We start from the raw sequence: 21,718 nt of genomic DNA on the forward strand, positions 1-21,718 counted from the left end.
GATTCTATAGGGGCACACTGGATTCTATAGGGGGTACAATAATTATCTACAGGGTTATGCTGGATTCTACAGGAGTACACTAATATTCTATTGAGGTGGTACACTAATATTTTATAGGGGCACACTGGATACTACAGGAGTACACTAATATTCTATTGGCGTACACTAATATTCTACAGGGGTACACTGGATTCTATAGGGGTACACTAATACTCTATAGGGCTACACCAATATTCTATATTGGATTCTATAGGGGTACACTCCTATTCTAGAAGAGTACACCGGATTCTACAGGGGTACACTGGATTTTATAGGTGCGCACTGGATTCTATAGGGTCACACAATGTGGTTCTGACCACGCCCTTTACACCCTCTGCATCAGTGGGAGCCCACCAGCTATGATGACGTAACCCGGGATTACAATACCGGTATTCACCTCTTCGGCGCTGAGCCCGCCCCCTCCCCAGCAATTTACACTGCAGAGCATGACGTCACGGGCAGAGGCGGAGTCGTGTGACGTAGCCGTCAGCTGTTGAAGCCGTCCTGATGATTGTTGAGCAGTGAGATGAGCCGGCAGAGGCTGACCCGTATACAGCTCTGTGCACCTACCTCAAGCTGGACTTCTGTATAGCGACTGGGACAGGCTCTGTCTGTACACACTGCTGCACGGTAAGGTCAATGCGGAGCTCGCCTTCCTATCTCTTCCTGTCACCTATATTCTGCATTCCGCCTCCCTCTGTCAGTCTATCGGAGGAGGTCAGCGATGGCTGGTCTACATACAGCTGGTCAGTGCTGTGTCCAGCAGCTCAATGGTTATGTAGCATAAGTATTCACCCCCTGGGCTGCTGTGACCGCCTGACACCGGGGAGGGTCAATACCACCACCACCCTGGAGGTCACAGCCTTCACTAATCCAGAGGACATTATTCCTGGCTTCCCTTCACTAGACATGACACCTTCCAACACTTTGCACCATGTTGAAAGAGGTCGCTGGGTTTCGTCACTCCCCCCCCCATCCCCTTTATGATGTCACTTGCTGGGGGCACGGCGTCATAGGTGACGATAGAGGGCCAGCACGGGGGAGGGGGCGGAAAGAAGAGAACACATTGCATTGTAGACCTTGACTTTGTATGCAAAGGATGATCCAAGTGCCCTGTATTGGGTTCCAGGTACGCACAGATGGGATATACAAGAAGGAAGGGACAATTGCTGTGTATAAGGGTACATGGGGGGTCGCAATGACCTCAGATAAATTGTGTCCCCATGTATGTTCTGTACACACGGGGACATGTAGTAATCCTATCCCCTTGTATATATTACTAGAGATGTACATGGGGACACAGCTTGTCATCTTTGTGCTTTATTCCATGTCATTTCACATCTGTACTAATCACTCAGAAGTTAATTAGTGTTGTCGTATATTGTCTTCATACCCGGGGACTCCAGATGGTACAGTGGAGGTTCCATCACTTTGCCTGATCTTCATCAGCCATTTTATTGCTCCCTAGGCATATACATGGGGACACGATGACCTCAAAATAACAAACTGTGTCCCCATGTATGTCCCTCGTACATGGGGACACAGTGACACCAAATAACAAACTGTCCCCACCTATGTCTGTTGTATATGGGGACACGATGGCCTCCTCATAACAAATAGTGTCCCCGTGTATGTCCCTTGTACATAGGGACACACAGTAATAGTGTCTTGTTGACTGAAGAAGTGATATACATGGGGGCACGATGACCTAAAAATAACAAATAGTGTCCCTGTGTATGTCCCTTGTACATGGGGACACACAGTAATAGTGTCCTGTATATTCTTTCTTGTTGACTGAAGAAGGGATATACATGGGGGCACGATGACATCAAAATAACAAATGGTGTCCCCATGTATGTATGTTGTATATGGGGACATGATGAACTCCTCATAACAGATGGTGCCCCCATGTATGTCCCTTGTACATGGGGACACCAAAGGGATAAACATGGGGACACGATGACACCAAATAACAAAATGTGTCCCCACCTATGTCTGTTGTATATGGGGACACGATGACCTCAAAATAACAAACTGTGTCCCTGTGTATGTCCCTTGTACATGGGGACACACAGTAATAATGTCCTGTATATTCTGTCTTGTTGACTGAAGAAGGGATATACACGAAGGCCCAATGACCTCATAATAACAAACTGTGTCCCCACGTATGTCTGTTGTATATGGGGACACAAGATAAGTGTGTCCTCATGTTTATCCTTTCCTTATTAGAAAGGACATACATGGGGACACAGCCTGTCATCCTTCTGTTGCAGTAAACCTGGTTTCACACCTGTACTAATCCCTAAGAGTTCATCAGTGTTCCCTTGTTGTTTCATGCTCACTTCATGTTAGATTGCCCACCCTTCATGACCCGGTATGTTGTCTTCTTGGCCCGTAGGTATATACAAGAGACATACATGGGAACAAAATCTAAATTGCTAAAGATATCAAACTATGTCCCCATGTACATCCTTTGGGGACACGTGGTGGCCGTGTCCTCCTGCCTACGCGTGGTGGCCGTGTCCTCCTGCCTACGCGTGGTGGCCGTGTCCTCCTGCATATCCTTTATTAATGAACACACACAAAAACACACACAAACACACACACACACACACACACACACACACACACACACACAGACCCAGTTTGTCACCGTCCTGCATTATTCCATTAGATTTCACACCTGTACCAATCACTAAGAGTTCCTTAGGCTGGGTTCACACCTAGGCGGATTGAATATGCACGTTTTTCGCGCGTTTTTTTTACCGTGATTCGCGGTAAAAAGAAACGCGCAAAAAACGCACGTTTCCGAGGGATACTTGGCTGTATCCCAATGGAACCGCCCGACCAAAACGCCCCAAAGAAGTACATGTACTTCTTTGGGCGTAGGGCGGTTTCCCGCACGTTCGTACTGGCAGAAAAACGCCCAGATGGGAACCATGCACATTGAAAATAATGGCATTTCCCTGTTTGAGCGTTTTTCCGCAAGTACGAAAGCCGGAAAAACGCCTAGGTGTGAACCCAGCCTTAGTGTTGCCTCGCATTGTATTTACACTCATTGACTCCGGATGGCCCGGTTGAGTCTTTTTGAGTTTGCTTTTTTGTTCATTATATGTTGAACAGCCCGTCCTCGATGACCCGTTTTGTGTTGTCTCCTTGCTTCCTCCTGTGCTGCCTCCCTTGTTTGTTTTCCTTCTCTATATCCTGGTCCTGCTGTCTCTTCCTGTCCTCTCTTCCCTGTGTAGTTCTTCATCTTTGTTCCTCCATCTGTACTCTCCTCAGCTCCCGGTGACCGAGGGGTTAAGATCCCTTTTCCCCGGGCCGTATGTTCCTATTGCGCTCTTTCACTTAGATGATTGCGGACCGTCTTTTTTTAAATTATTAGGTTGTGCCACTCATCAAATATTCAGGTCAGGTTTAATGACCCGCGCTCATCTATATGTTCAGAGTCTCGTCATGAAAGATTAATCCCTTCTTGGAGCTGCGCCTTTAAGCTCTAAGGAATGTTAAAGAAGGCCAAAAAAAAAAAAAAATTCTGGGAATGGACGACGGAGATGGAACGGGAGGAGACCCGGGAAGACGGCGTCGCCATGGTGAAGGGGAACCGTAGAAGGAAGCCATACGAAGATCTGCTCGGGGCATGTTTGCCATCTGCTCCACCGCCGCCAGATCCACCTAGACCGCGATTCCAGATCTGCCGCGTTGGCCTCCTTGTGTGTCGGGGTTTCACCCGTCTTATTTTTTCACATGGATGCACCCGGTGACGTGGGGGCCCCCGATTTGCATATGACATTGAGCGTCACGCTATCTCAGACTGTCCTCTGTTGAACTGCCAGGACGTACTGAGAAGATTTCCAACAACCCCCCCCCTCGCCGCTCCGCTATATAAAGGTGTTTACCGTCCATCCTCTTCACGCATTGCAACATGGATATTCTATACCATGGATGTTGGCGGTCAGATGTCCAACCCCGGGGGAAGGTTACGACGACGACACATGTATCCCTGTAGCTGTTCCCTATGATGGGACCCAAGTTCTGCAAAGGCTTGTGAGGGCTACAGGTTGTCCCTTGTTGATACATTGGGGGGAGTTTATCAAAACTGGAGCAGATTTGCACTGCAACCAATCACCTTCTATCTTTCATTTTCAAATCCCAACTGAGCAAACTTAGGAGAGATGCTGATTGGTTGCCATGGGCAACTGCTCCAGTTTCTGTCTGCTCCCAGTTTTGATAAACTCCCTCCATTTGTATCTCTGTTGATCATATACATATTGACCAATGCGACCAGAATCCAACTTTTCACATGTTTGGGGTGGCATGCAATTCAATGTACGCATGTCTATCAGTCCTTTTCCAAGGGATTTACATCCGAACGCATACACGGCTGTATGCTAGGACTGCAGTATACCGTGTACAGCCATTGACTTCTATAGGAGGCTCTGTGGCTTCCCGGGGTGGGGAAATACTCCCGATTTTACGTCTATGGCTCCTACGTGTCCGTGTGCATTTCCATATTTGCTCTGTGAATAAAGTACATTTGTTGCTTTAAAGAAGAATTCCAGGAAATTAAATGATTAACCCTTGTGACAGGGATACCCGCACACTGCAAAGGGTTAAGTGCTCATTGGGGGTCTAGGGCAGGGGTGGGCAAATGCTGGTTTTCCAGCTGTTATTGAACTGCAAATCCCATGAGGCATTGCAAAGCTCTGACAGCCACAAGCATGACTCTCAGCGACAGATGCATGATGGGATTTTTAGGCTCACCACAGCTGGAGGGCCAAGGTCTGCCCACCTCTGGTCTTGGGTCTAAAATAAAGAAAATATGCTCACCTGATCCTCGATCCTGCGGAGCTGACCCTCGGTCCCGCGGAGGTGAGCGCTCGCTGACCCTCGGTCCCGCGGAGGTGAGCGCTCGCTGACCCTCGGTCCCGCGGAGGTGAGCGCTCGCTGACCCTCGGTCCCGCAGAGGTGAGCGCTCGGGGATCCTCGGTCCTACAGGGGTGAGCGTTCATCTCTCTTTCCCTCGGCGTTCTCACGTTTTAATGCAGCTGCATAAGACGTGATGACCTGTCCTTAGCCCGCCAGAGCCCGGGGGGGAAAAGAGGCTGCAGGGACCGACCTAGCAGCCAGGCGGGATCAGGTGAGTATAACTTGGATATTGTAGCCCCTAGAAAAAATGAGCAGTTAACCCTTGCAGTGTTGGGGTAGCCCCACTGTAAGAGTTAATTTGTACATATCCTAGAGTACTTTGGAGAGTTTCAGATCGGCCAAAAACACACGCTTTGCAATGCAGTAATACATATGCATCAAACTTTCCCATAATATGTTCCCATTGGCGCAGTACATTTACAAAAACACATTCTGCGTATTAATGCGTTGAGTGGCCATTGGAAGACAGTGATGGTGCATCAAAACGTATCTAACACGTGTTTTGATGCGTTGGCAATGGGCATTAAAATGCTTCAGTCAGAGGCTGTTAGCCCTCTACACTTCAAATTGTAAATCCAAAAATGCTTTGAAAGTTTGCATTCAAAACTCATGTCATTGCACAAGGCAAACGCACGTTGCCGCACATCAACACACCTGCCTAATGCTAAAAAAAAAAAAAAACACACCTCTAAGCATACAACTAAATCTAAATGTTCCCTAAAATGTGTCCATGGTAGCAAATCCAGGGGGGATAATGTGCACAGCTTGGCATGTATTCCTCAAGGTTTTGGTGCAGTTGTGTAACCATCTCCCTTGATTTGGCCTGATTGTATAGGGTGGACCTTATCGCCGTCACTATCAAGAGTTCGGTCCTGCTAAGAAGTGACCATGCATACTGTAAAAAACAACAAACAGCGCTCTCGGAAAGGGGCCTTGGCTAAACAATATGCTGCCCTGAGAAACAGGAGGAGGAACCTGTCCTGACTGCAATTAAAAAAACACAAAAGGGCGCAAAACTTGAGGGGTGCGCAATTTCACAATGAATGCGGACTAATGTGCAGAAAAAAAACGAATTGTATTAGGTGCACTTACGTTTTGATCAAAGCATGACTGATCCCCTTTTGCACAAAACGTAAGTGCACCTAATACAATTCGTTTTTTTTCTGCACATTAGTCCGCATTCATTGTGAAATTGCCCACCCCTCAAGTTTTGCGCCCTTTTGTTTTTTTTAAGTCACAATGCATACTGTACATATGAGCATCAGATGACTCAATATGGCCGACCTGTTATTGTATTTGTGCTACTCATAGGGGTAAGCGGGGTACTTCCAGCAATAGGTTGTTATATGGACGATATGTGACCTCCCCCTCTCCCAAAGCAACTGATGAGGTGTGAAATTGGCAACGCATGCTGCAATCTGATTGCACAATTTCCATTAGGTTCATGTAACACGGGAGCCGTCCTGATTGCATGTACATTGAGCAGACTGTTTGGGTCGCCTTTTACACTATACAGATGGTAAGTCTATGGAGATTGTACAGCTAGATTGCAAGGCCCCCTTAACTGCTGTGCTGGTTTCACATACTTCAAATACCACATATTGGGCCCGAGGACAGAGCCGCTCAGGTGTTTAGGTTTTTGGTGCTCATGTTCTATGTTATCAGTTCTACTTGCTGGAGGGTAAATGTGGCTGATATACAGCTGGAAATACAGGGTTCCTTGACCCCCATATGGAGCAAGTAGCATGCATGGCTGTATTATATCAAGATACGGGCGGCCTGACTGTCATTTTGCAGGAAAGATGGGCATACAGCCTCTGTCCCTCCAGGTTCAGATGAGTACTATTTAAGGTGGCAGGCCATCTCCCTTCACATGGCAGTGACCAGATGTGAATACAAAATGACATGAGCATACTGAAGGGCGCACATGTATGCAGTACTCATTGTATACCTCCTAATATATTGCAGGTGATCAACCAGGCATCACTTGGAATAATCAGGTTACGTGGAGTTACCTGCCAATTGTCTGGGTTAACCTGCAATCGCTAGAAGTAATCCGTATGGAATACATTACTAACAATGTACACTATATGAGCAAAAATATGTAGACACCCCTCAATTATTGGGTCACAGGTTTCCACTCTAGGGTACTGTTATTGCTACATACAATGATGTTTTAGACTATTGTGTGTCCCCAACCTTGTAACAGATTGGAGGCCTTTTTTTGTTCCAGCATGACTGATCCCCTTTTGCACAAAGCTAGGTCCATGAAGACATGGTTTGGGGAGGAGGAACTCAAGTGGTCTACACAGAGCCCTGACCTCAACCCTACTGAGCACTTTGGGATCGATTGCGAGCCAGGTCGTCTTTGCGAGCCAGATCTTCTCATCCAACATCAGTCTGGGCCACTCTCAGCCTTCAGGTCCCCCTCCGCTATCCCTAGTTCCTTTTGCTGAGCTCCACGTGATCGCTGTTTTGTGATAATATGGAAGTCAGCAGGAGGAACCAGCGAGAGCTGCGGTTGACCACAGAGATGGACACTGACAAAAATATTGGTCTCCCTGTGGATCTTGGGGGACCATTTCTAAGTATCCGAGCGACATTCAGCAGGAAAGGTAAGTATGTATACCGATCTTTCACAGGTAGACCTTTTCTCAGAATCTTCAGAAAGAGAACTATGGCAGCCATGGTGGACTTCATCCCAAAGATGCTAACTATTCGGCTGTAATGCTGGCCCTCTTGGTTCAGTACATTCGTAGCCACTGATCATGAACAAGAATACAGTTAACGGAAGTCACACCAAATTTAGAAGTCTCCAAGTCAGTAACTCAAAGTGTTAAAGCCAGAGGGCAACTAGCGCCTGCTGAATTAGAAGTAATTAATGGGCTCCATATTTTGTAGACTGTTGGGCAAGTCGACAGGAATCTGGCTCTGTCCCCATATATACAAACACCCTAGTGTCAATTTGGACACGAGGCTCAATTCTTAAAGCTTTAACACAAGGATAAGAATCTTTATCTTCGCCATGCAACTGTCATTTTCAAACCTCATTGGACTCCACTGAAAACAACTTGAGCTTCAGATCTGTCTTTGTATGGACAGGGTTACATTTGTTTAGCGCAGAGCTGCAAACCAACAGTTGACTCAGCTGTTTGTAGTCAGTGCGTGCTTGTAATGTTTAGCATACATCTTACACAAGGTGTATTGTGAATAAGGTGTTGGCTTCGGACACAGAGATGGCTGTTCATGTAGGAACAATCTGGTTGCTCTGGTGCCACCCATAAACAAATAGGCTGTGCCTGCTGATTAAAACTGGTGCACAATTAGTGACCTAGTGATGATGTATATAATAATTGCAGGAGGTGTGGGCTGGTATTTTATATGATTGTACAGTGTTTGTATTGATCCATATATAATTTAAATGTTTACAAGGCAGCTACGAACAAATATAGTACATAAGCAACCAACTGTTTATTGATGTTTTCCTCTCACTTTCTGTTGACTGTCAGTGGAACAGGAACTGAGGGGCAGTCTCTTTTCTTCTGTTGGTGTCCCCATTAAAGAGATCCCTTCACTTCCTGATTTGGTACACTTTCTCAGAGTGTGACAGGAAATGGGTTAAAATCCCCCTTACCCCCAACAGGGACTCATCAAAAACTTAGAAGATGATCTAGCCCTTCCCTAAGTACAGTTTTCAGTTGGGTTTATAATCTAATTATATGATCAATTACCATCACAATTATGAACTTTTTTTTTTACATAGGAATATTGTATGAAAAACCACCCACTGAGTATTATGTGAAGAGACATTCCAAAACATTAGGAAATCAGCTTGAATAGCAAGAGGATAGGGGTGCTGGGGCCTGTTTTTCCAGTACAGATCAATGCTTACATATAATAAAAAATGGCTGGCCCATGATGGATGTCTGGTATTGGGAACTTGCAATACACATAATAAAAAATAATGATCTGCACCCATTCAGAAATAGAGAAGGTCCACTCCTCTTGTCCTATCATAGTACTTCAGCTTGTTAAGGAAGGGGTGCTGTATATACGGCACAATATTTAGGGGAGTCGGAAGAGGCGCACTAAAGTCTTGAGGGGAAATGGGACCTCAAGGGCTGTTGGTCAAAGTAGACTTTAATTTGAGGATACGGTAGATACAGGACCTCAAGGGCTGTTGGTCAGAGTAGACTATAATTTGAGGATACAGTAGACACAGAACCCCAAGGGGCTGTTGGTCAGAGCAGGCCTTAATTTTGAGGATACGGTAGATACAGGACCTCAAGGGCTGTTGGCCAGAGCATATTCCAAATTGAAGATATGCTACCTCAAGGCCTGTTGACCAAATCCTGGCTTTCAGATGCGGATACAGGACCTCAGGCTCTTGGCAAGAGTAGAACTCTCGAGGATATGGGACCTCAAGGTCTAATGATTGGAGTAGACCTTCAAGAAAAGGGGGGTTGTTTAGCATAAGGAAAGGGAATGATGGATGATTTTGTTACAATGAACAGCCATCTTCTGGTCAGTTCTAGGCCTAACTGGTTGCAGAAAGTACCTCATAGGGACCTAAGTGCTGTTCTGATCAGGATGTTGAACAAAGTTGATAAACAATGTGGCAGGACTACGGTCTCATAATGTGTGGTCATCATTTGCCTGCCCTAATAGACCTTAATTTTCTGGTTCTTTGGTGCTCCAATGAATCGACCTCTCTTCATTTTGACCCTGCACAATGTTCTTATGGGTCGTCTGCCCCTGCTGACCTCTCCTTCTGAAAATGCTAATGTCCTAGTTCCAACTTTTCTGAGCTGCATACTCATTCCATTCCAGATCAGCGAATCTAAAGTACTAAGGGCAGGTTCGCACCATTTTTCCGGACCAGATCTGGTCTGGAAAATGTTTGAACCTGTCCAAAGTTCCAGTTCATTCCAGACCAGACAAAATGAGACATGCAGTATTGGTCTGGTCTGGTCTGGAACGGACTGCGCTGGTGTGAACAGAGGCCAGAAATAGCATAGGGATACATTAGGATGCATTTTGAGTCCGGAAACAATCTGGCCTGGAGATGATGTGGTGTGAATGGGCCCTGAATCCAAAGGATCAGGCTGACAGCCAAGCACCTAACATTTGCAGAGCAAGGTCAGCAAAGGCAGCCTACTATTTTTTTGGAAGACATTCTTCCTTCATCCCTTCCATGGTTCATAGCTTTAACCTTCTAATGTTGCCCGTGCAGCTTGACAACCTCATAACAAACCCTGATCTAGTGTCAACCTCATCAGTCTCCCTTGTGTACTTTATCCTGGCTGGGGTTAACCTGACCATTGACTAGTCCCAACATGGTGTAGTTATGCCTTGGCCAGGGAACTAGTAGTGTAGTTAAGCCCGCTGTCAGGTAGAAGGTTAATATTGTACCCTAGGGAGACTTATTTTTAGAACCTCAGAGTCCGTTTTCTGATATGTGAAGGTTTATTCCGAGACCTGCCACCTTGCTAGCTGTGCACAGCTGAGTGTCTGCTCAGTACATCGTGTTCTGTACCTAATCTCATTATATCAGGGTCCACCTCCTCCGCTCATGCTTCTCTCCGCACGAAGGGACGGGGTGCTGATGGAATTCTCACACCTCTAAAATAGCTTCCTATAAACATTCCAGTTTAGTGTGCATTAAATGTTTAACATTTGTCTCCAGCCCCCCTTTTGTAGCTGCTGGTACCCGTCCCAGGAATCTTATGTGTGTAGAGGAAAGGTGACTTTCGGGTGGCTGAAGAACTGTAGGAATGTCCTAGATGTCGCCCACTCACTTCTGTAGGTGCAATGCCATTGGACACTGGAGGAACTCTTAAGTGTCTGACGGATTAACAGTTCAGCCAATCGGATTATATTCCTCTGATATTTTTCCTATTTTATTAAGTAGGTTTTTTTTTTGTTTTTTTTTTTACTGTACATCAGAATTAAAGACTTGTTCTATTTTGATGGATTCCTGTGCACTTCAGTTGTCAGTTGCAGTTGACCTTTGTGCCCAATGACTGATGGATAACTTCCAGGATAGAAATAATAACTGCATGGCACACCCCAAAGAAGCTGATGGGTAATATGATTTCCAGTGATGCTAAAATTTACCATACACACCAAGTACAGTTTTCCTTCAGGGCCCGTTCACAGGCATTGCCTCAACATATACGTTGCCGCAATGCATGCCAATGCACCTGCCCTCTGTGTGCTGCGTTGCAGGGCCATCTATTGTGAATGACACCCCAAGGCACTGTACAATAGAGCTCAACACACTGCAATGTGCATGCCATCTGCAGTAATCTAAATCTATACTCCTATGATCATATAATATTAGTGTAGTCTTATCTGTAAGGGATTGCTTGGTTTTTGGTTATGTACTCGTATTCTCTCCAGGTCAGAGCTGAAGATTCAGGGTTTAAAGCGGAATAAACTCTGCTGCTGGCACTCAGTTTTTCCCATTATGTGCACGTATGCACCTGATGGGTAGGGTTGCCATGTGCCCTGTTGTGGCTTTTATTGGTAGGCCGTCCCCATATAAAACCTTATAAATGAAGAGAACACATGACTGGGTCCAGCATTTATCAAAGTTCAATAAACTTGCTTGGTTAAAGAGAAGGCTGTTTCGTTGATCTGTGTCTCCCTGTTCTCTGCAGCTTTGCACATGATCGGAGATAATATCTCAGGAAACAGATTTCTTTATATAGACAACAGATTTCAAATCGGGTGATTCTGTCATGTTCAGTTCAAGTGTTTCCCATGCTGGTGTTTTTTTATATTTGTCGTCAGATATTTAGCTTTATATACAGAATTTGAATTTCAAGACTGCGGCATGGCTGAAGCAATCCGTGGACCAGAACATGACAAGCGGTCGGCTTCATGGCGTGGCATTACCACTGTCTTGAGTTCAGTTCCCGCCAGGGACACTGTCATTGTTTGCAGATGCATTGCCGGCCCTCTGCAATCTTCTTCATAGCTGTTATAACCAGGAGCTGTGTTATTAAAGGAGTTCTAAGGTCCTAGCATTTACTATCCTCTTATAACATCAGCATTGTAGTGGGAATGTATACTGGAGTTGTTTCTGATAATACAATCAAAGCTTACTTGAAAAAAATCCCTTTTATGTAGTGAGTGCCGCCTTCTGTCTGCCCATCAATTTCATCAACTTCCTGGATTCCCAAAGTGCTTTGCATCTCTTTCCCTGCTGCTTGATGTGATGTAATCTCCCTTTCCCAAGACTACAAAACCCATCATGCATTGCTTCCAGCAAGCAACGGTAATGTTACATTGTTCAGACATTGAGTTGTAGTTCAGAAGCCAGGCTCTATGAGATTGGGGACTAGAAAGTACAGTAAACTCTCTGTTATCCGGTGTTCAACAAACCAGAACTCTCACCTAACCAGGAAAAAAAAAATCCCCTGTGTACTCCCTGTTCTGCCGATCTGCTGCATATATTATCCTGGAAACAAATCATGTGACTGTCTTATTTGTTTTTAAGTGTGTCTTTGCTTTTGATTACTGCATTTCAATATTAATATGAAGTCAGTACAGAGTTATGTTATGGTATAGTATGGGGTATGGCATTAGTTAGACCTATTTTTAATAGTAACTCTCTCAAGCAACCAGAAACTACATTTATCCAGAATCTACCAATCCCCCGTGAATGCCGGATAACAGGGAGTTTACTGTGCACAAAATACTTGTGACCTTTTTTTCATCCTTTGCTGTGTGCTGCTGAATAGTGATGGGCTCGGGCGTGTTCGCAGCTCCACATGCCGAGCCCGCCAGGAAGCTGACAGCGCCGCAGCGCCAATCACAGGTACTGAGACATTACCCCGGTCCGCAGCTGCAGAGATCGGGATATGTCTCAGTACCTGTGATTGGTGCTGTCAGCTTCCTGGCGGGCTCGGCACGTGGAGCTGCGAGCACATCACTACAACACTACATCACTACTGCTGAACACCAGCCACTTCCTGTCTACATGCACTGCAGCAATGTCTGCCAAGCATTTCCTGATGGCGGTGTGTGTTGAAATGGCTTCCTGCGGCCTCCATCGGAAGCCCATGTGATAGGGTGACAACACAGGAGCACAACTAGGAGACAGCAACAGAGCATGATCACCCATAATCTGACACCTTATCTTTGACAGGGTGGTTCCTCCCTGAAAATGTTGCAGAGTTTCCTGTTTTAATTTCTGAGAACTTCCTGTGCAACATAGAATATCAAAACATGTAAAAGGCAATAACAGCTCCCCTTGTTGTGTTTGTGCATTTCACATGAATATTGCACACTCCTGAGGTTGCATCAGGACGTCCTGCGTACTGAGATGTGAACTTTCACCCACATTGTATTTGTGCAGTTAGCATGTCAACCTTCTAAACAGTCTTCTTGGACACGGACATAAACAGGTTATCTCCAAGCACAACAAATGTGTGTGTGTGTGTGTGTGTGTTTAAAGTGGATGGGATTCACACATGGTGGTCTTATATGTAAAGTTTAAACACAAAATAAAATAATAATAAATGTATTTATTTTGTCATGGTCAAAAATGTTATATTTTTCTACTTTACATAAGTGGCCGGGATCTGCACAGATCGCACAAGAGGGTCTTAAGATTTCAACAAAAAATAAAATGTGTGTGTGTGTGTGTGTGTGTGTAGATATGTGTATATTTTTCCAGCCATGCTCGGTATAAAGAGCCCAGACACCCTGGCTCAGATTATCAATGGACAATGCTCCTATTATCAGTAAATACGGAGTCTTATCCTATGAGCCAGACAGCGGCCGCCATGATACCAGGGCTGCAGATTAAGCAGACGGAGGCCGATCCTCCGGCCCCGCGTCCTTCATGAGGCCACACTGATGACTTGTTTTAATAGGAGGTTTCTGTGCCAGTCACAGGCTCAGTTAGTAAGGAGATTAGTGGAGCTTGGTCTTTGCTCTACATAAAAAAATGCCAGACTGTAAATACTCGGGACTAAAAGAGGAATGTGGTAACATGGTGCAGGATTTATATGAATGTTCTAAGCATTTCTGTGTCTAGAATTAAGTGAATTTAATTATCCAAATAGTATTATCAGTTAAATAAAAAAAAGGAAAGCCACATAAGTTATAATATTTTTTTCAAAATTTAAATTTTATAGAAGAATTTATATAATACACACACACACACACACACACACACACACACACACACACTAACTAGAGGGCCAGAGTTGCCCATACCTGTACTATGGGGATCCCTGTAGTAGCAATAGTTACATTTATTAGGTAGTTCCCTCCAGCATTCTTTAGAATTGTATCATTGTGTTACATTGTATCCTGTAGCGTCACAAGGCGGGTGCGCCCCGCACCTTGGTCACACCAAAATGACTGACAGTCATTTTGGTGTCACCCCCTCAAAGTCGGGCACTCAGTCATGGACCGAGAGCCCGACAGTGTCAGGAGAGAGGAGGGAACCCGGCCGCATACCTCGTCCCGCCAGGTGACATCCCCTCCTCTCTGCCGGCGTCCATCACCAAGATGGCGCCGGCAGGCGTCAATTAGATGGCCGCGCATGCGCGATGACGTCACAGCAGGGTGTCACCCAGTCTCCGCTCCGGGTGTCACCCGGCCACAATACGCCCCTGATTGCATCATTGTGTTACATTGTATTAAACTTTGTAGAAACTTTCCAATTAAATAAAACTTTTCTATTTCCGTTACATACTTTGTTGGACAAGGTCATGTGATGTCATCTGAGGCTTACTGGGTCTTTGTTGCTGCTCTGTGCAATGTAGGCCAATCCATGGCAGGTGGGAGCAGCTAGAAGAATGCTCTACATGGCTTTCTGAAACACAACACCCTGCCGCAGTACTCCTCTTAGGAACAGTAGGCTGGCTCTTGGGAGGAGCTATGCAAATATGAAAATGCCTTGATGGGTGAATGTCAGCCTGGATGAGTGGGCTTTCCTAGGCAGGCTGTATTAGGTAATGCCCACATGTGATGCTGAGCTTTCATGAATGAAAGAACTGAAATCCAGTGAATGATAGGGGGTAGGCCAGGGACAGTCAGGTTGGGGAGGAAATAGTTTGATGATGGACATCTTCCAGCCAGGAAGTGAGGCTCTATATGACTTTCTGCAGCTTATAATGCACATTGTGAAAAGCTCACAGTGTGCAGTGAAATCAGAGTAAGCAACTTCAGTCTTGGAGAGGAGCCGGTACAGCTGTGCAAGACTGAAGGGAAGGCCGGAGATCAGCTTTGAGGCAACCCATCTTAAAGCATGAAAACCCAGACAGAGGATTTTGCATGCACATAGCTGCGAGTTGAGCTCCACTGTACAGTGCCTTGGGGTGCCATTCACAATTAATGACACTGCAATGCAACGCACAGAGCAAGGCCATTGGCATGCATTGTGGCCACGCACATGTTGCCAGGGGCGTATTTACCGTGAGGCAAACTAGGCGTTTGCCAAGGGCGGCACCCTCCGTCGGGGCTGCTGCTCCGCTGGTGCCGCGGTACGCAAACGCCTAGCGCCGCGGTTCAGAGATAATCAACTGGACACCGAGGAACCTATACTTGGCTTGTATGGAGGCTGCAACTGCAGACTTTGCCTTGTGAAAATGTGATTTGCCCTTCTCTCTTCTCTTCTAAGGCACTGACTTGGAACAAGTTCTGAGTTGCTTCTGACTTTCTAATCTGCATGCTTGTTCTGAGCAAGCACTGGCAATTTGTGTATCTCTCCCCCCCACCTCCCCCACCCACGCTCCACTATACTTAACTTTCAGTGAACGCTCCTTCCCCTTCACTGGTAGAGATGTGCTATCCGTACCCGTGCTGCCATTTAGTGCAAATGGCGAGAAAGTGCGGTAAGAAGCCCTTCTCATTAGTCAGCGCGGTCAGGTTCCCACTAGTGCTCATCATTTGCAAGTAAAATTCAAAATCCAGAGCACAGGGCTGTGCTACACGGCAGTACGGGGTACAGATAGCACACTGGCACCGGCAGAGGGGTAAGTATAGTGGGAGGTTGGAGAGGAGGCCAGATTGGAGGGGGTAACTCTATTTTCCCAAAGCCACCTGGGAAAATGGACTTGCCCTTTAATGCAGCATGCAAATCTCAATGCACGACAAGAGCCATGACTGTCAGCCTGCTCCTGGAGTAAAGGATTCTGGGAGAAGCAGCAGCTGGAGAGGTGAGTGTTACAGATCAGTGCATCCCCCCCATACATAGTGGATGAGCCTGTTCTAAGAACCAGGACATTCTTCTGTACAGAATGCAGTATGATAGGGGACTGATATGATAGAGCGGGTTACCCAGGACTAGGACATGCCGGTTATTTGTCGTCCATTATATTCTGTTCTCTTTTTTTTTTTTCCTGCAGGGCTATTGATCTCGTTATACAGAAGCTCCATGTTTACAGATCCCTCAGCGGGACTTTGCTGACCCCAACACACCACATTAGCCCTCTCGTCTACCCCTCTACGACTTCACTTCTCACAAGAACCTTCTGAGTACTTCCCCACGGGCCGATCCAAACATGTTTCAGCGTCTTACCCGGCTATTCTTCAGTGAGGGACCAGCCAGCGAACCCGAAGATCCCAAACTCTTTGTCTCGGAGGAGGAAGATGATGGCTGGCTTATTATCGATATACCAGGTGAGAAATAAAGGATAGTGACGTTATCCCCCCCCCCCCCTTTCCTTTTCTGCCTTCCCTGCCTCGCTTCAATGCTTGTTATCTTCAGCCAGAGCAATTAACATTCCTGGAGCCAGCACTGCGGAGATTTGCCTTAAATTTAGCTCTGGGCCCAGTATGCCTCTGCTGACTGTCACATGATAGCGTGTCATGGAAAATGGTCAAGGAAAAGCTAGCCATCACTGTTTCCAGGCAGGATGTCTTTCCCGGGATCAGCTGTTTGCAGAGCTTAAAGAGAAAGCGTCACAGCTGGGAACATTTCAGGCTTAAAGCTGAACTAAAGCAGAGAAAGAATTGATTTGAGTATCCCGAATTGGTTTAACCAGTTTTTTCTTTTAAAGAACTCCTGGCATTTTGAAAATGAATCCTTGCAGTGGGGTAATCCCTGCACTGCAAGGGTTAAGTGCTTGTTTTTGTCTAGGGAATGGGGTAAAGCAGATTTACTTAGCTGATCCCCGCTTCTGCCGGCTACCTCTGAGCTGCCAGACCGGGTCCCACACCCTCTTCTCTCCTGGGCTCCAGTGGTCAAAGGACCGCTGACGCCATCCGGTCTAATGCAGGTTCCATAGACCTGCACTAGATGTGAGGATGCGGAGAGGAAGAAGAGGAGAGCGCCGACCACCAGGGGAACGATGATCAGGTAAGTAAATCTGCTTTTCTCCAGCCCCTAGACCTAAACGAGCACTTAAAGGAGAACTATGAGATGAGTGATTTCCACTCACCTCATAGTTCTAGCCGACCTGTGGCAATGAGACTGTCACAGGTCGGCTCAGTAGATCGGGAGGTGAGCGAACACTGGCGAGCGCCAGCGCTGACTGGCGGAACGGACGGGAGGGGGCGGGTACAGCTGGCTCTGCCTCTAGATAGGCAGAGCCAGCTGTCACTCACGCAGCTGGGCGGATCTCGACATCTATGTCGGGATCCGCTGCGGAGTCTCAGTATACCGCGAGCTGTAGCTCGCGGTATACTGAGCTTAGGGTAACGGGAGGACGCTAGTTTGTGTCCTCCCGTTACCCTAAGGAGAACTATGGGGAAAAGCCCTGGCCCCATAGTTCTCCTTTAACCCTTACTGTGCAGGGGTAGCGTTTATGGACTCCTGCAGCAGTAACATATGAATTACTGCAGCAGAAATCCCAAACATGCTGTTCAGAAGCGGCTGCTGTCACCTGGTCATGTTCATAAGCCACATTTGAAAATGCCGGTCCATCTGCACTCTGCATGTAATTGTATGTAATACAATTACATGCGGTTAGGAATAAATCACTTTACCTGGACGCATAATAGATGAGGGCACTTGAGTTCTCATTTCTGCCCACCTTCCATGGTCGATATGAGGAGATCCCATGCTCCCTGTTTTAGATAGGAAGCAGGATCTGTGACTAGAGGGAAAACCCGAGAGCTCCATTAGAAGTCAGTGGGTGTCTTAACTCCTCAATGTCCACGCATCACTGAAATAGTTTTTTCAAGAGCACTGCTACTGCAACCTAATTATCTTTTGTACCCTGTCATAGTCTGGATGAGTGTTTTGGAGAAATTAGGAGGCTTGGCATGTCTTGCTTTTCTCTGCATTTGTACCCCAAGATGTTGGATCCCATATATGTTCTAGGGTCTGCTTTTTCTTTAGTTTTATACTTTATGGCTAAACATTTGTGGACATCTGACCATCACCCTGTACGAGCTTGATGGACATCCAGTGCCATAACCATAAGCATAGATCTGGAGGTCCTTACTTTGCAGCTATAACAGCCTTCACTCTTCTGGGAATGCTTTCTGCCAGATTCTGGATTGTGTCTGTGGGAATTTGTTCCTTTTTAGCCAAAAGAGCATATGTGAGGTCAGATGAGAAGACCTGGTCTGGTCTGACGGCACGCAATTGTCTAGAATGTCTTTGTATGCTGTAACATTAAGGCCTTGTTCACACCAAGCGCGGAGCAGGTGCAGAGCCGAGCAGTTGCAGACCGGAGCAAAACTGCGTCCAATGTATTCCAATGGTATTTTTAGCTCCAGTTCACATCGCAGCGTTCCGTTCCAGAGCAGGTAAAAAAACATCAGCAGGCCCTATTTTACCTGCTCTGGAACGCATGCAAATGCCTGGAACGCACTGAAAGCCCATTTTAAACTAAAAAAAAAAAACTTTTCTTTTTTTTTTAACCAAAAACGGCCGGAACGCATAAAAAACACGGCACAACCCACTGCACTACGTGTGCAGAAACTCATGCAGATCTGCTCTGCATTTGGTGTGAACAAGGCCTAACAGAACCTTCCCTGGAAACACCCGAAATCATTTGGAGGGGTTTCCACACCCTTTTGGCCATACGGTAGGTCTGATGGTCAGATGTCCACCATGTTTTATCTATATAGAGCACGTCCTTCATTTTATAAGCAATGTAAAAATGTAAGAGCAGATTTTTAATAAAATGATTTGTATAGTTATATGTGAAAATAATAAATTCTAGTATTGCCTTTCCCCCTAACTTGACTCCCTTGCCATATCAGAAAGCTACACACTAACCTCAAGCAGGGACGATGTGGCAGAAGGCCAGGAGGACAGTGATGCTTCCAGCCCCCTGCCACATTCCTTGGGTGAGAGGATTGGTTGGTCTATTCCCCCCCGCCCACCCCACTCGATGGACGAGAGCTGGTTTGTTACCCCTCCCCCCTGTTTTACTGCAGAGAGTCCCGACCAAAGTGCGGTGGGAAGCAGTCCACTGGAGGACCTCCTCATAGAACACCCCAGCATGTCGGTCTACATCACAAGTGGAAGCATCGTGGTGGGGCGAGACACCATTGAAGTCACCAGAGACAGGTAAGTGTTGTACATCTATACACATCATCATTAAGGAAAAAGTCTAGTAATATGTGAAGTGTCCAAGCAGTAACAGAGCTATAATGTTTAACCAGTCATGCCTGGGGCCTGAAAAGTGACAGGGCGCATACTGTGGCCTACCACTAGTAGTCCCAGCTACTAATGGTAGGCTTATCCCTGCAGGTTTAGCATTACAGGCTGATGTTGATTGGTGGTAGTCCACTTCTAGCCAGTTCAGCAATAATCCTGCACTGATCGGTCGTAGCCTATGGGATCTGTCTACAAATCTGGGCCTAAATGACTTTCGAAAGCATGTTTACAACTGCTGGGGAAGATGGGGGTTTGATGACATCGACTGCACTAGTACATACCAGGAGAATAAGGAGGATAAAAAGTGTGCCAACTGAAAGTCAGATCCAGGATACAGTAGACCGAATGTTAATAAGGACCTTGCAATATGATTATGGGGGTATGGTACCTCTGTCCAGTGTCCTGCCCAGCTCATTGACATCACTGGTTGGCGGGACGCCAGCCAGAGCAGCCCGTTCAGCTCCTGGCAACCTGTGATGTCCGTGAGCTGGGCGAGACGCTGGCCAGAGCTTTACAGGGTGCTAAGAGTTCTTGGCATCCTGGGAGGCTCTTGCTGGAAAGGAGGTGGCAGCCCCTCCACGTGACCCAATGAGATGCTACCTGAAGCAGCTGCCTCATTACAGGGGCAGCCCTGATTCTTGGATATATTTTTCTTTTCAGGTAAAATGTATGTAATACTGCATTATGACGACTACGTGGACCTGAGGAGCACAGGAAATACTTATTTTGCATGCTCGGCTCCAAGTGGCCAAAATGCAGTATTACATTAGACATTCGACCCGAAAAGAAAATATATCTGAGAACGTTGAGTTCATCCAACAGCATGGACTCAGAGGAGGAGCCAAGCTTGTTTTACCAAAAATGTAACAAAGGTTGAACATTACTTTATCAAATTTGGGTTATACAGTTAAAATCTCGTATCTTTTTATGCAAACTTCACTATGAGACTACAATTTTTTTTTTAGAATAACTACATTAAGATAAGTTGTTGCTGATGCATCAATGCCTTCTTTCCAGGTCACCGAGTAAAACCAGAGTGGAACGACGCACACCTCATCATGCAACCTCCGTTTCTGCCAAAGCCGCCATCTTGGGGAAAGTGGGTCAAGTCTCACGGATCCAACGCGCCAAAGCTCAGGTGGAAAGGCGCAAGCAGGGACGTAAAAATCTTCAAAGGCAGAATCTGGCACAGGCGATCCAGGGCCGCAATGCAATGCGGCACCGCAACTTCGTGTGCCAACCTAGGCAGCGCCAGCACAACCACTGAACTATTGGTTTTTAGCTGTTTACATGAACAAGGGCATTATCTATCCTCAGAAACCCCCGTCCGTCTTGCCTCATGGTTTGTCAGTACCGTCTCTTGCCTCTACTGTCCCCTACCCTAAGCTCAAGATCACCATCACCCTCCTCTCTTGCTGTTTCGGTATTGAACGTACCCTATCACAGTGGGGTGTTGTAAGTAGCTAATGCTGGTAAAGTGAAGAAGGGTGTTGGAAGCTTCCTCTAGATCAAAATCTTTTTATTTTAATGTACTTTTAGTTTTAGCTGCTTTTTAACACAAATTTGAATATGGCCAAGATCCTCTTTATGGTTCTGCATGTTGAGGGCATTGGTCCAGAATCGAGCTTTGTTTTCCAAGTACTAAAGAACGGGTTGGAATATTCCAATTTGAGATTGCTAATTTTAAATCCAAAGTCTCCCGTCTACAAGTGAGCATCTTCCAGAAACCTCTTTGAAAGTTATTACCAGGGAATTAGAACAAATTACATTGAAAGGATGTGCACAGTGACATCAGCTCAACAAGGTTTTATTTCATATAAAGCAGCAGCTTGTCCTATTAGATGAAGGTTTAAGAGTTTTAAAAGGCTTTGCTATGCACTGTACACATCAGGATGCTGGCAAGACCATACGCATCTCTGTAGCAATCGCATCTCTTGCCAGAGGGACCTGCAATGCTTCGCATTAGTAGAAAGAGGGGGCAGGTGTACGATGGCAAGTGGATGTAGATGATGGGTATGGAGCGAGTGGGCTGCTGTTTTTAAAGAAAGGGAAATTGGTAATGGAGTTTTAAAAAGTAGGACGGACATAGCAAGAGTGTTAAATGGTTATAAAGTAGGGTTGCTGGAAAGTTAAATCATTTAACAGAGAACATCTTTAGAAAAAAAAAAATAT

At 46.0% G+C, this 21,718-nt stretch overlaps 1 protein-coding gene across 1 annotated transcript; it reads left to right on the forward strand.

The window, feature by feature from the left end:
• Positions 1–508: 508 nt before the first annotated feature.
• Positions 509–21,047, forward strand: TP53INP2 (tumor protein p53 inducible nuclear protein 2). Its single transcript, XM_018556185.1, has 4 exons — positions 509–669; positions 16,338–16,611; positions 19,147–19,456; positions 20,564–21,047. The coding sequence occupies exons 2-4, from the start codon at positions 16,494–16,496 to the stop codon at positions 20,811–20,813; spliced, it is 678 nt and encodes a 225-aa protein (XP_018411687.1). The 5' UTR covers positions 509–669; positions 16,338–16,493; the 3' UTR covers positions 20,814–21,047.
• Positions 21,048–21,718: the final 671 nt, after the last annotated feature.

The sequence above is a fragment of the Nanorana parkeri genome, unplaced genomic scaffold (assembly GCF_000935625.1).
Source record: "Nanorana parkeri isolate BGI_ZX_2015 unplaced genomic scaffold, ASM93562v1 scaffold227, whole genome shotgun sequence".
In the NCBI taxonomy this organism is placed as follows: Eukaryota; Metazoa; Chordata; class Amphibia; order Anura; family Dicroglossidae; genus Nanorana; species Nanorana parkeri.

Bases quoted from the DNA above. Each gene is read 5' to 3' on its own strand.
- TP53INP2 (XM_018556185.1), top strand. From the start codon at position 16,494: ATGTTTCAGCGTCTTACCCGGCTATTCTTCAGTGAGGGACCAGCCAGC. The intron at 16,612-19,146 runs GTGAGAAATAAA...TTGCCATATCAG, and splicing joins GCTTATTATCGATATACCAG to AAAGCTACACACTAACCTCA. The intron at 19,457-20,563 runs GTAAGTGTTGTA...CCTTCTTTCCAG, and splicing joins ATTGAAGTCACCAGAGACAG to GTCACCGAGTAAAACCAGAG.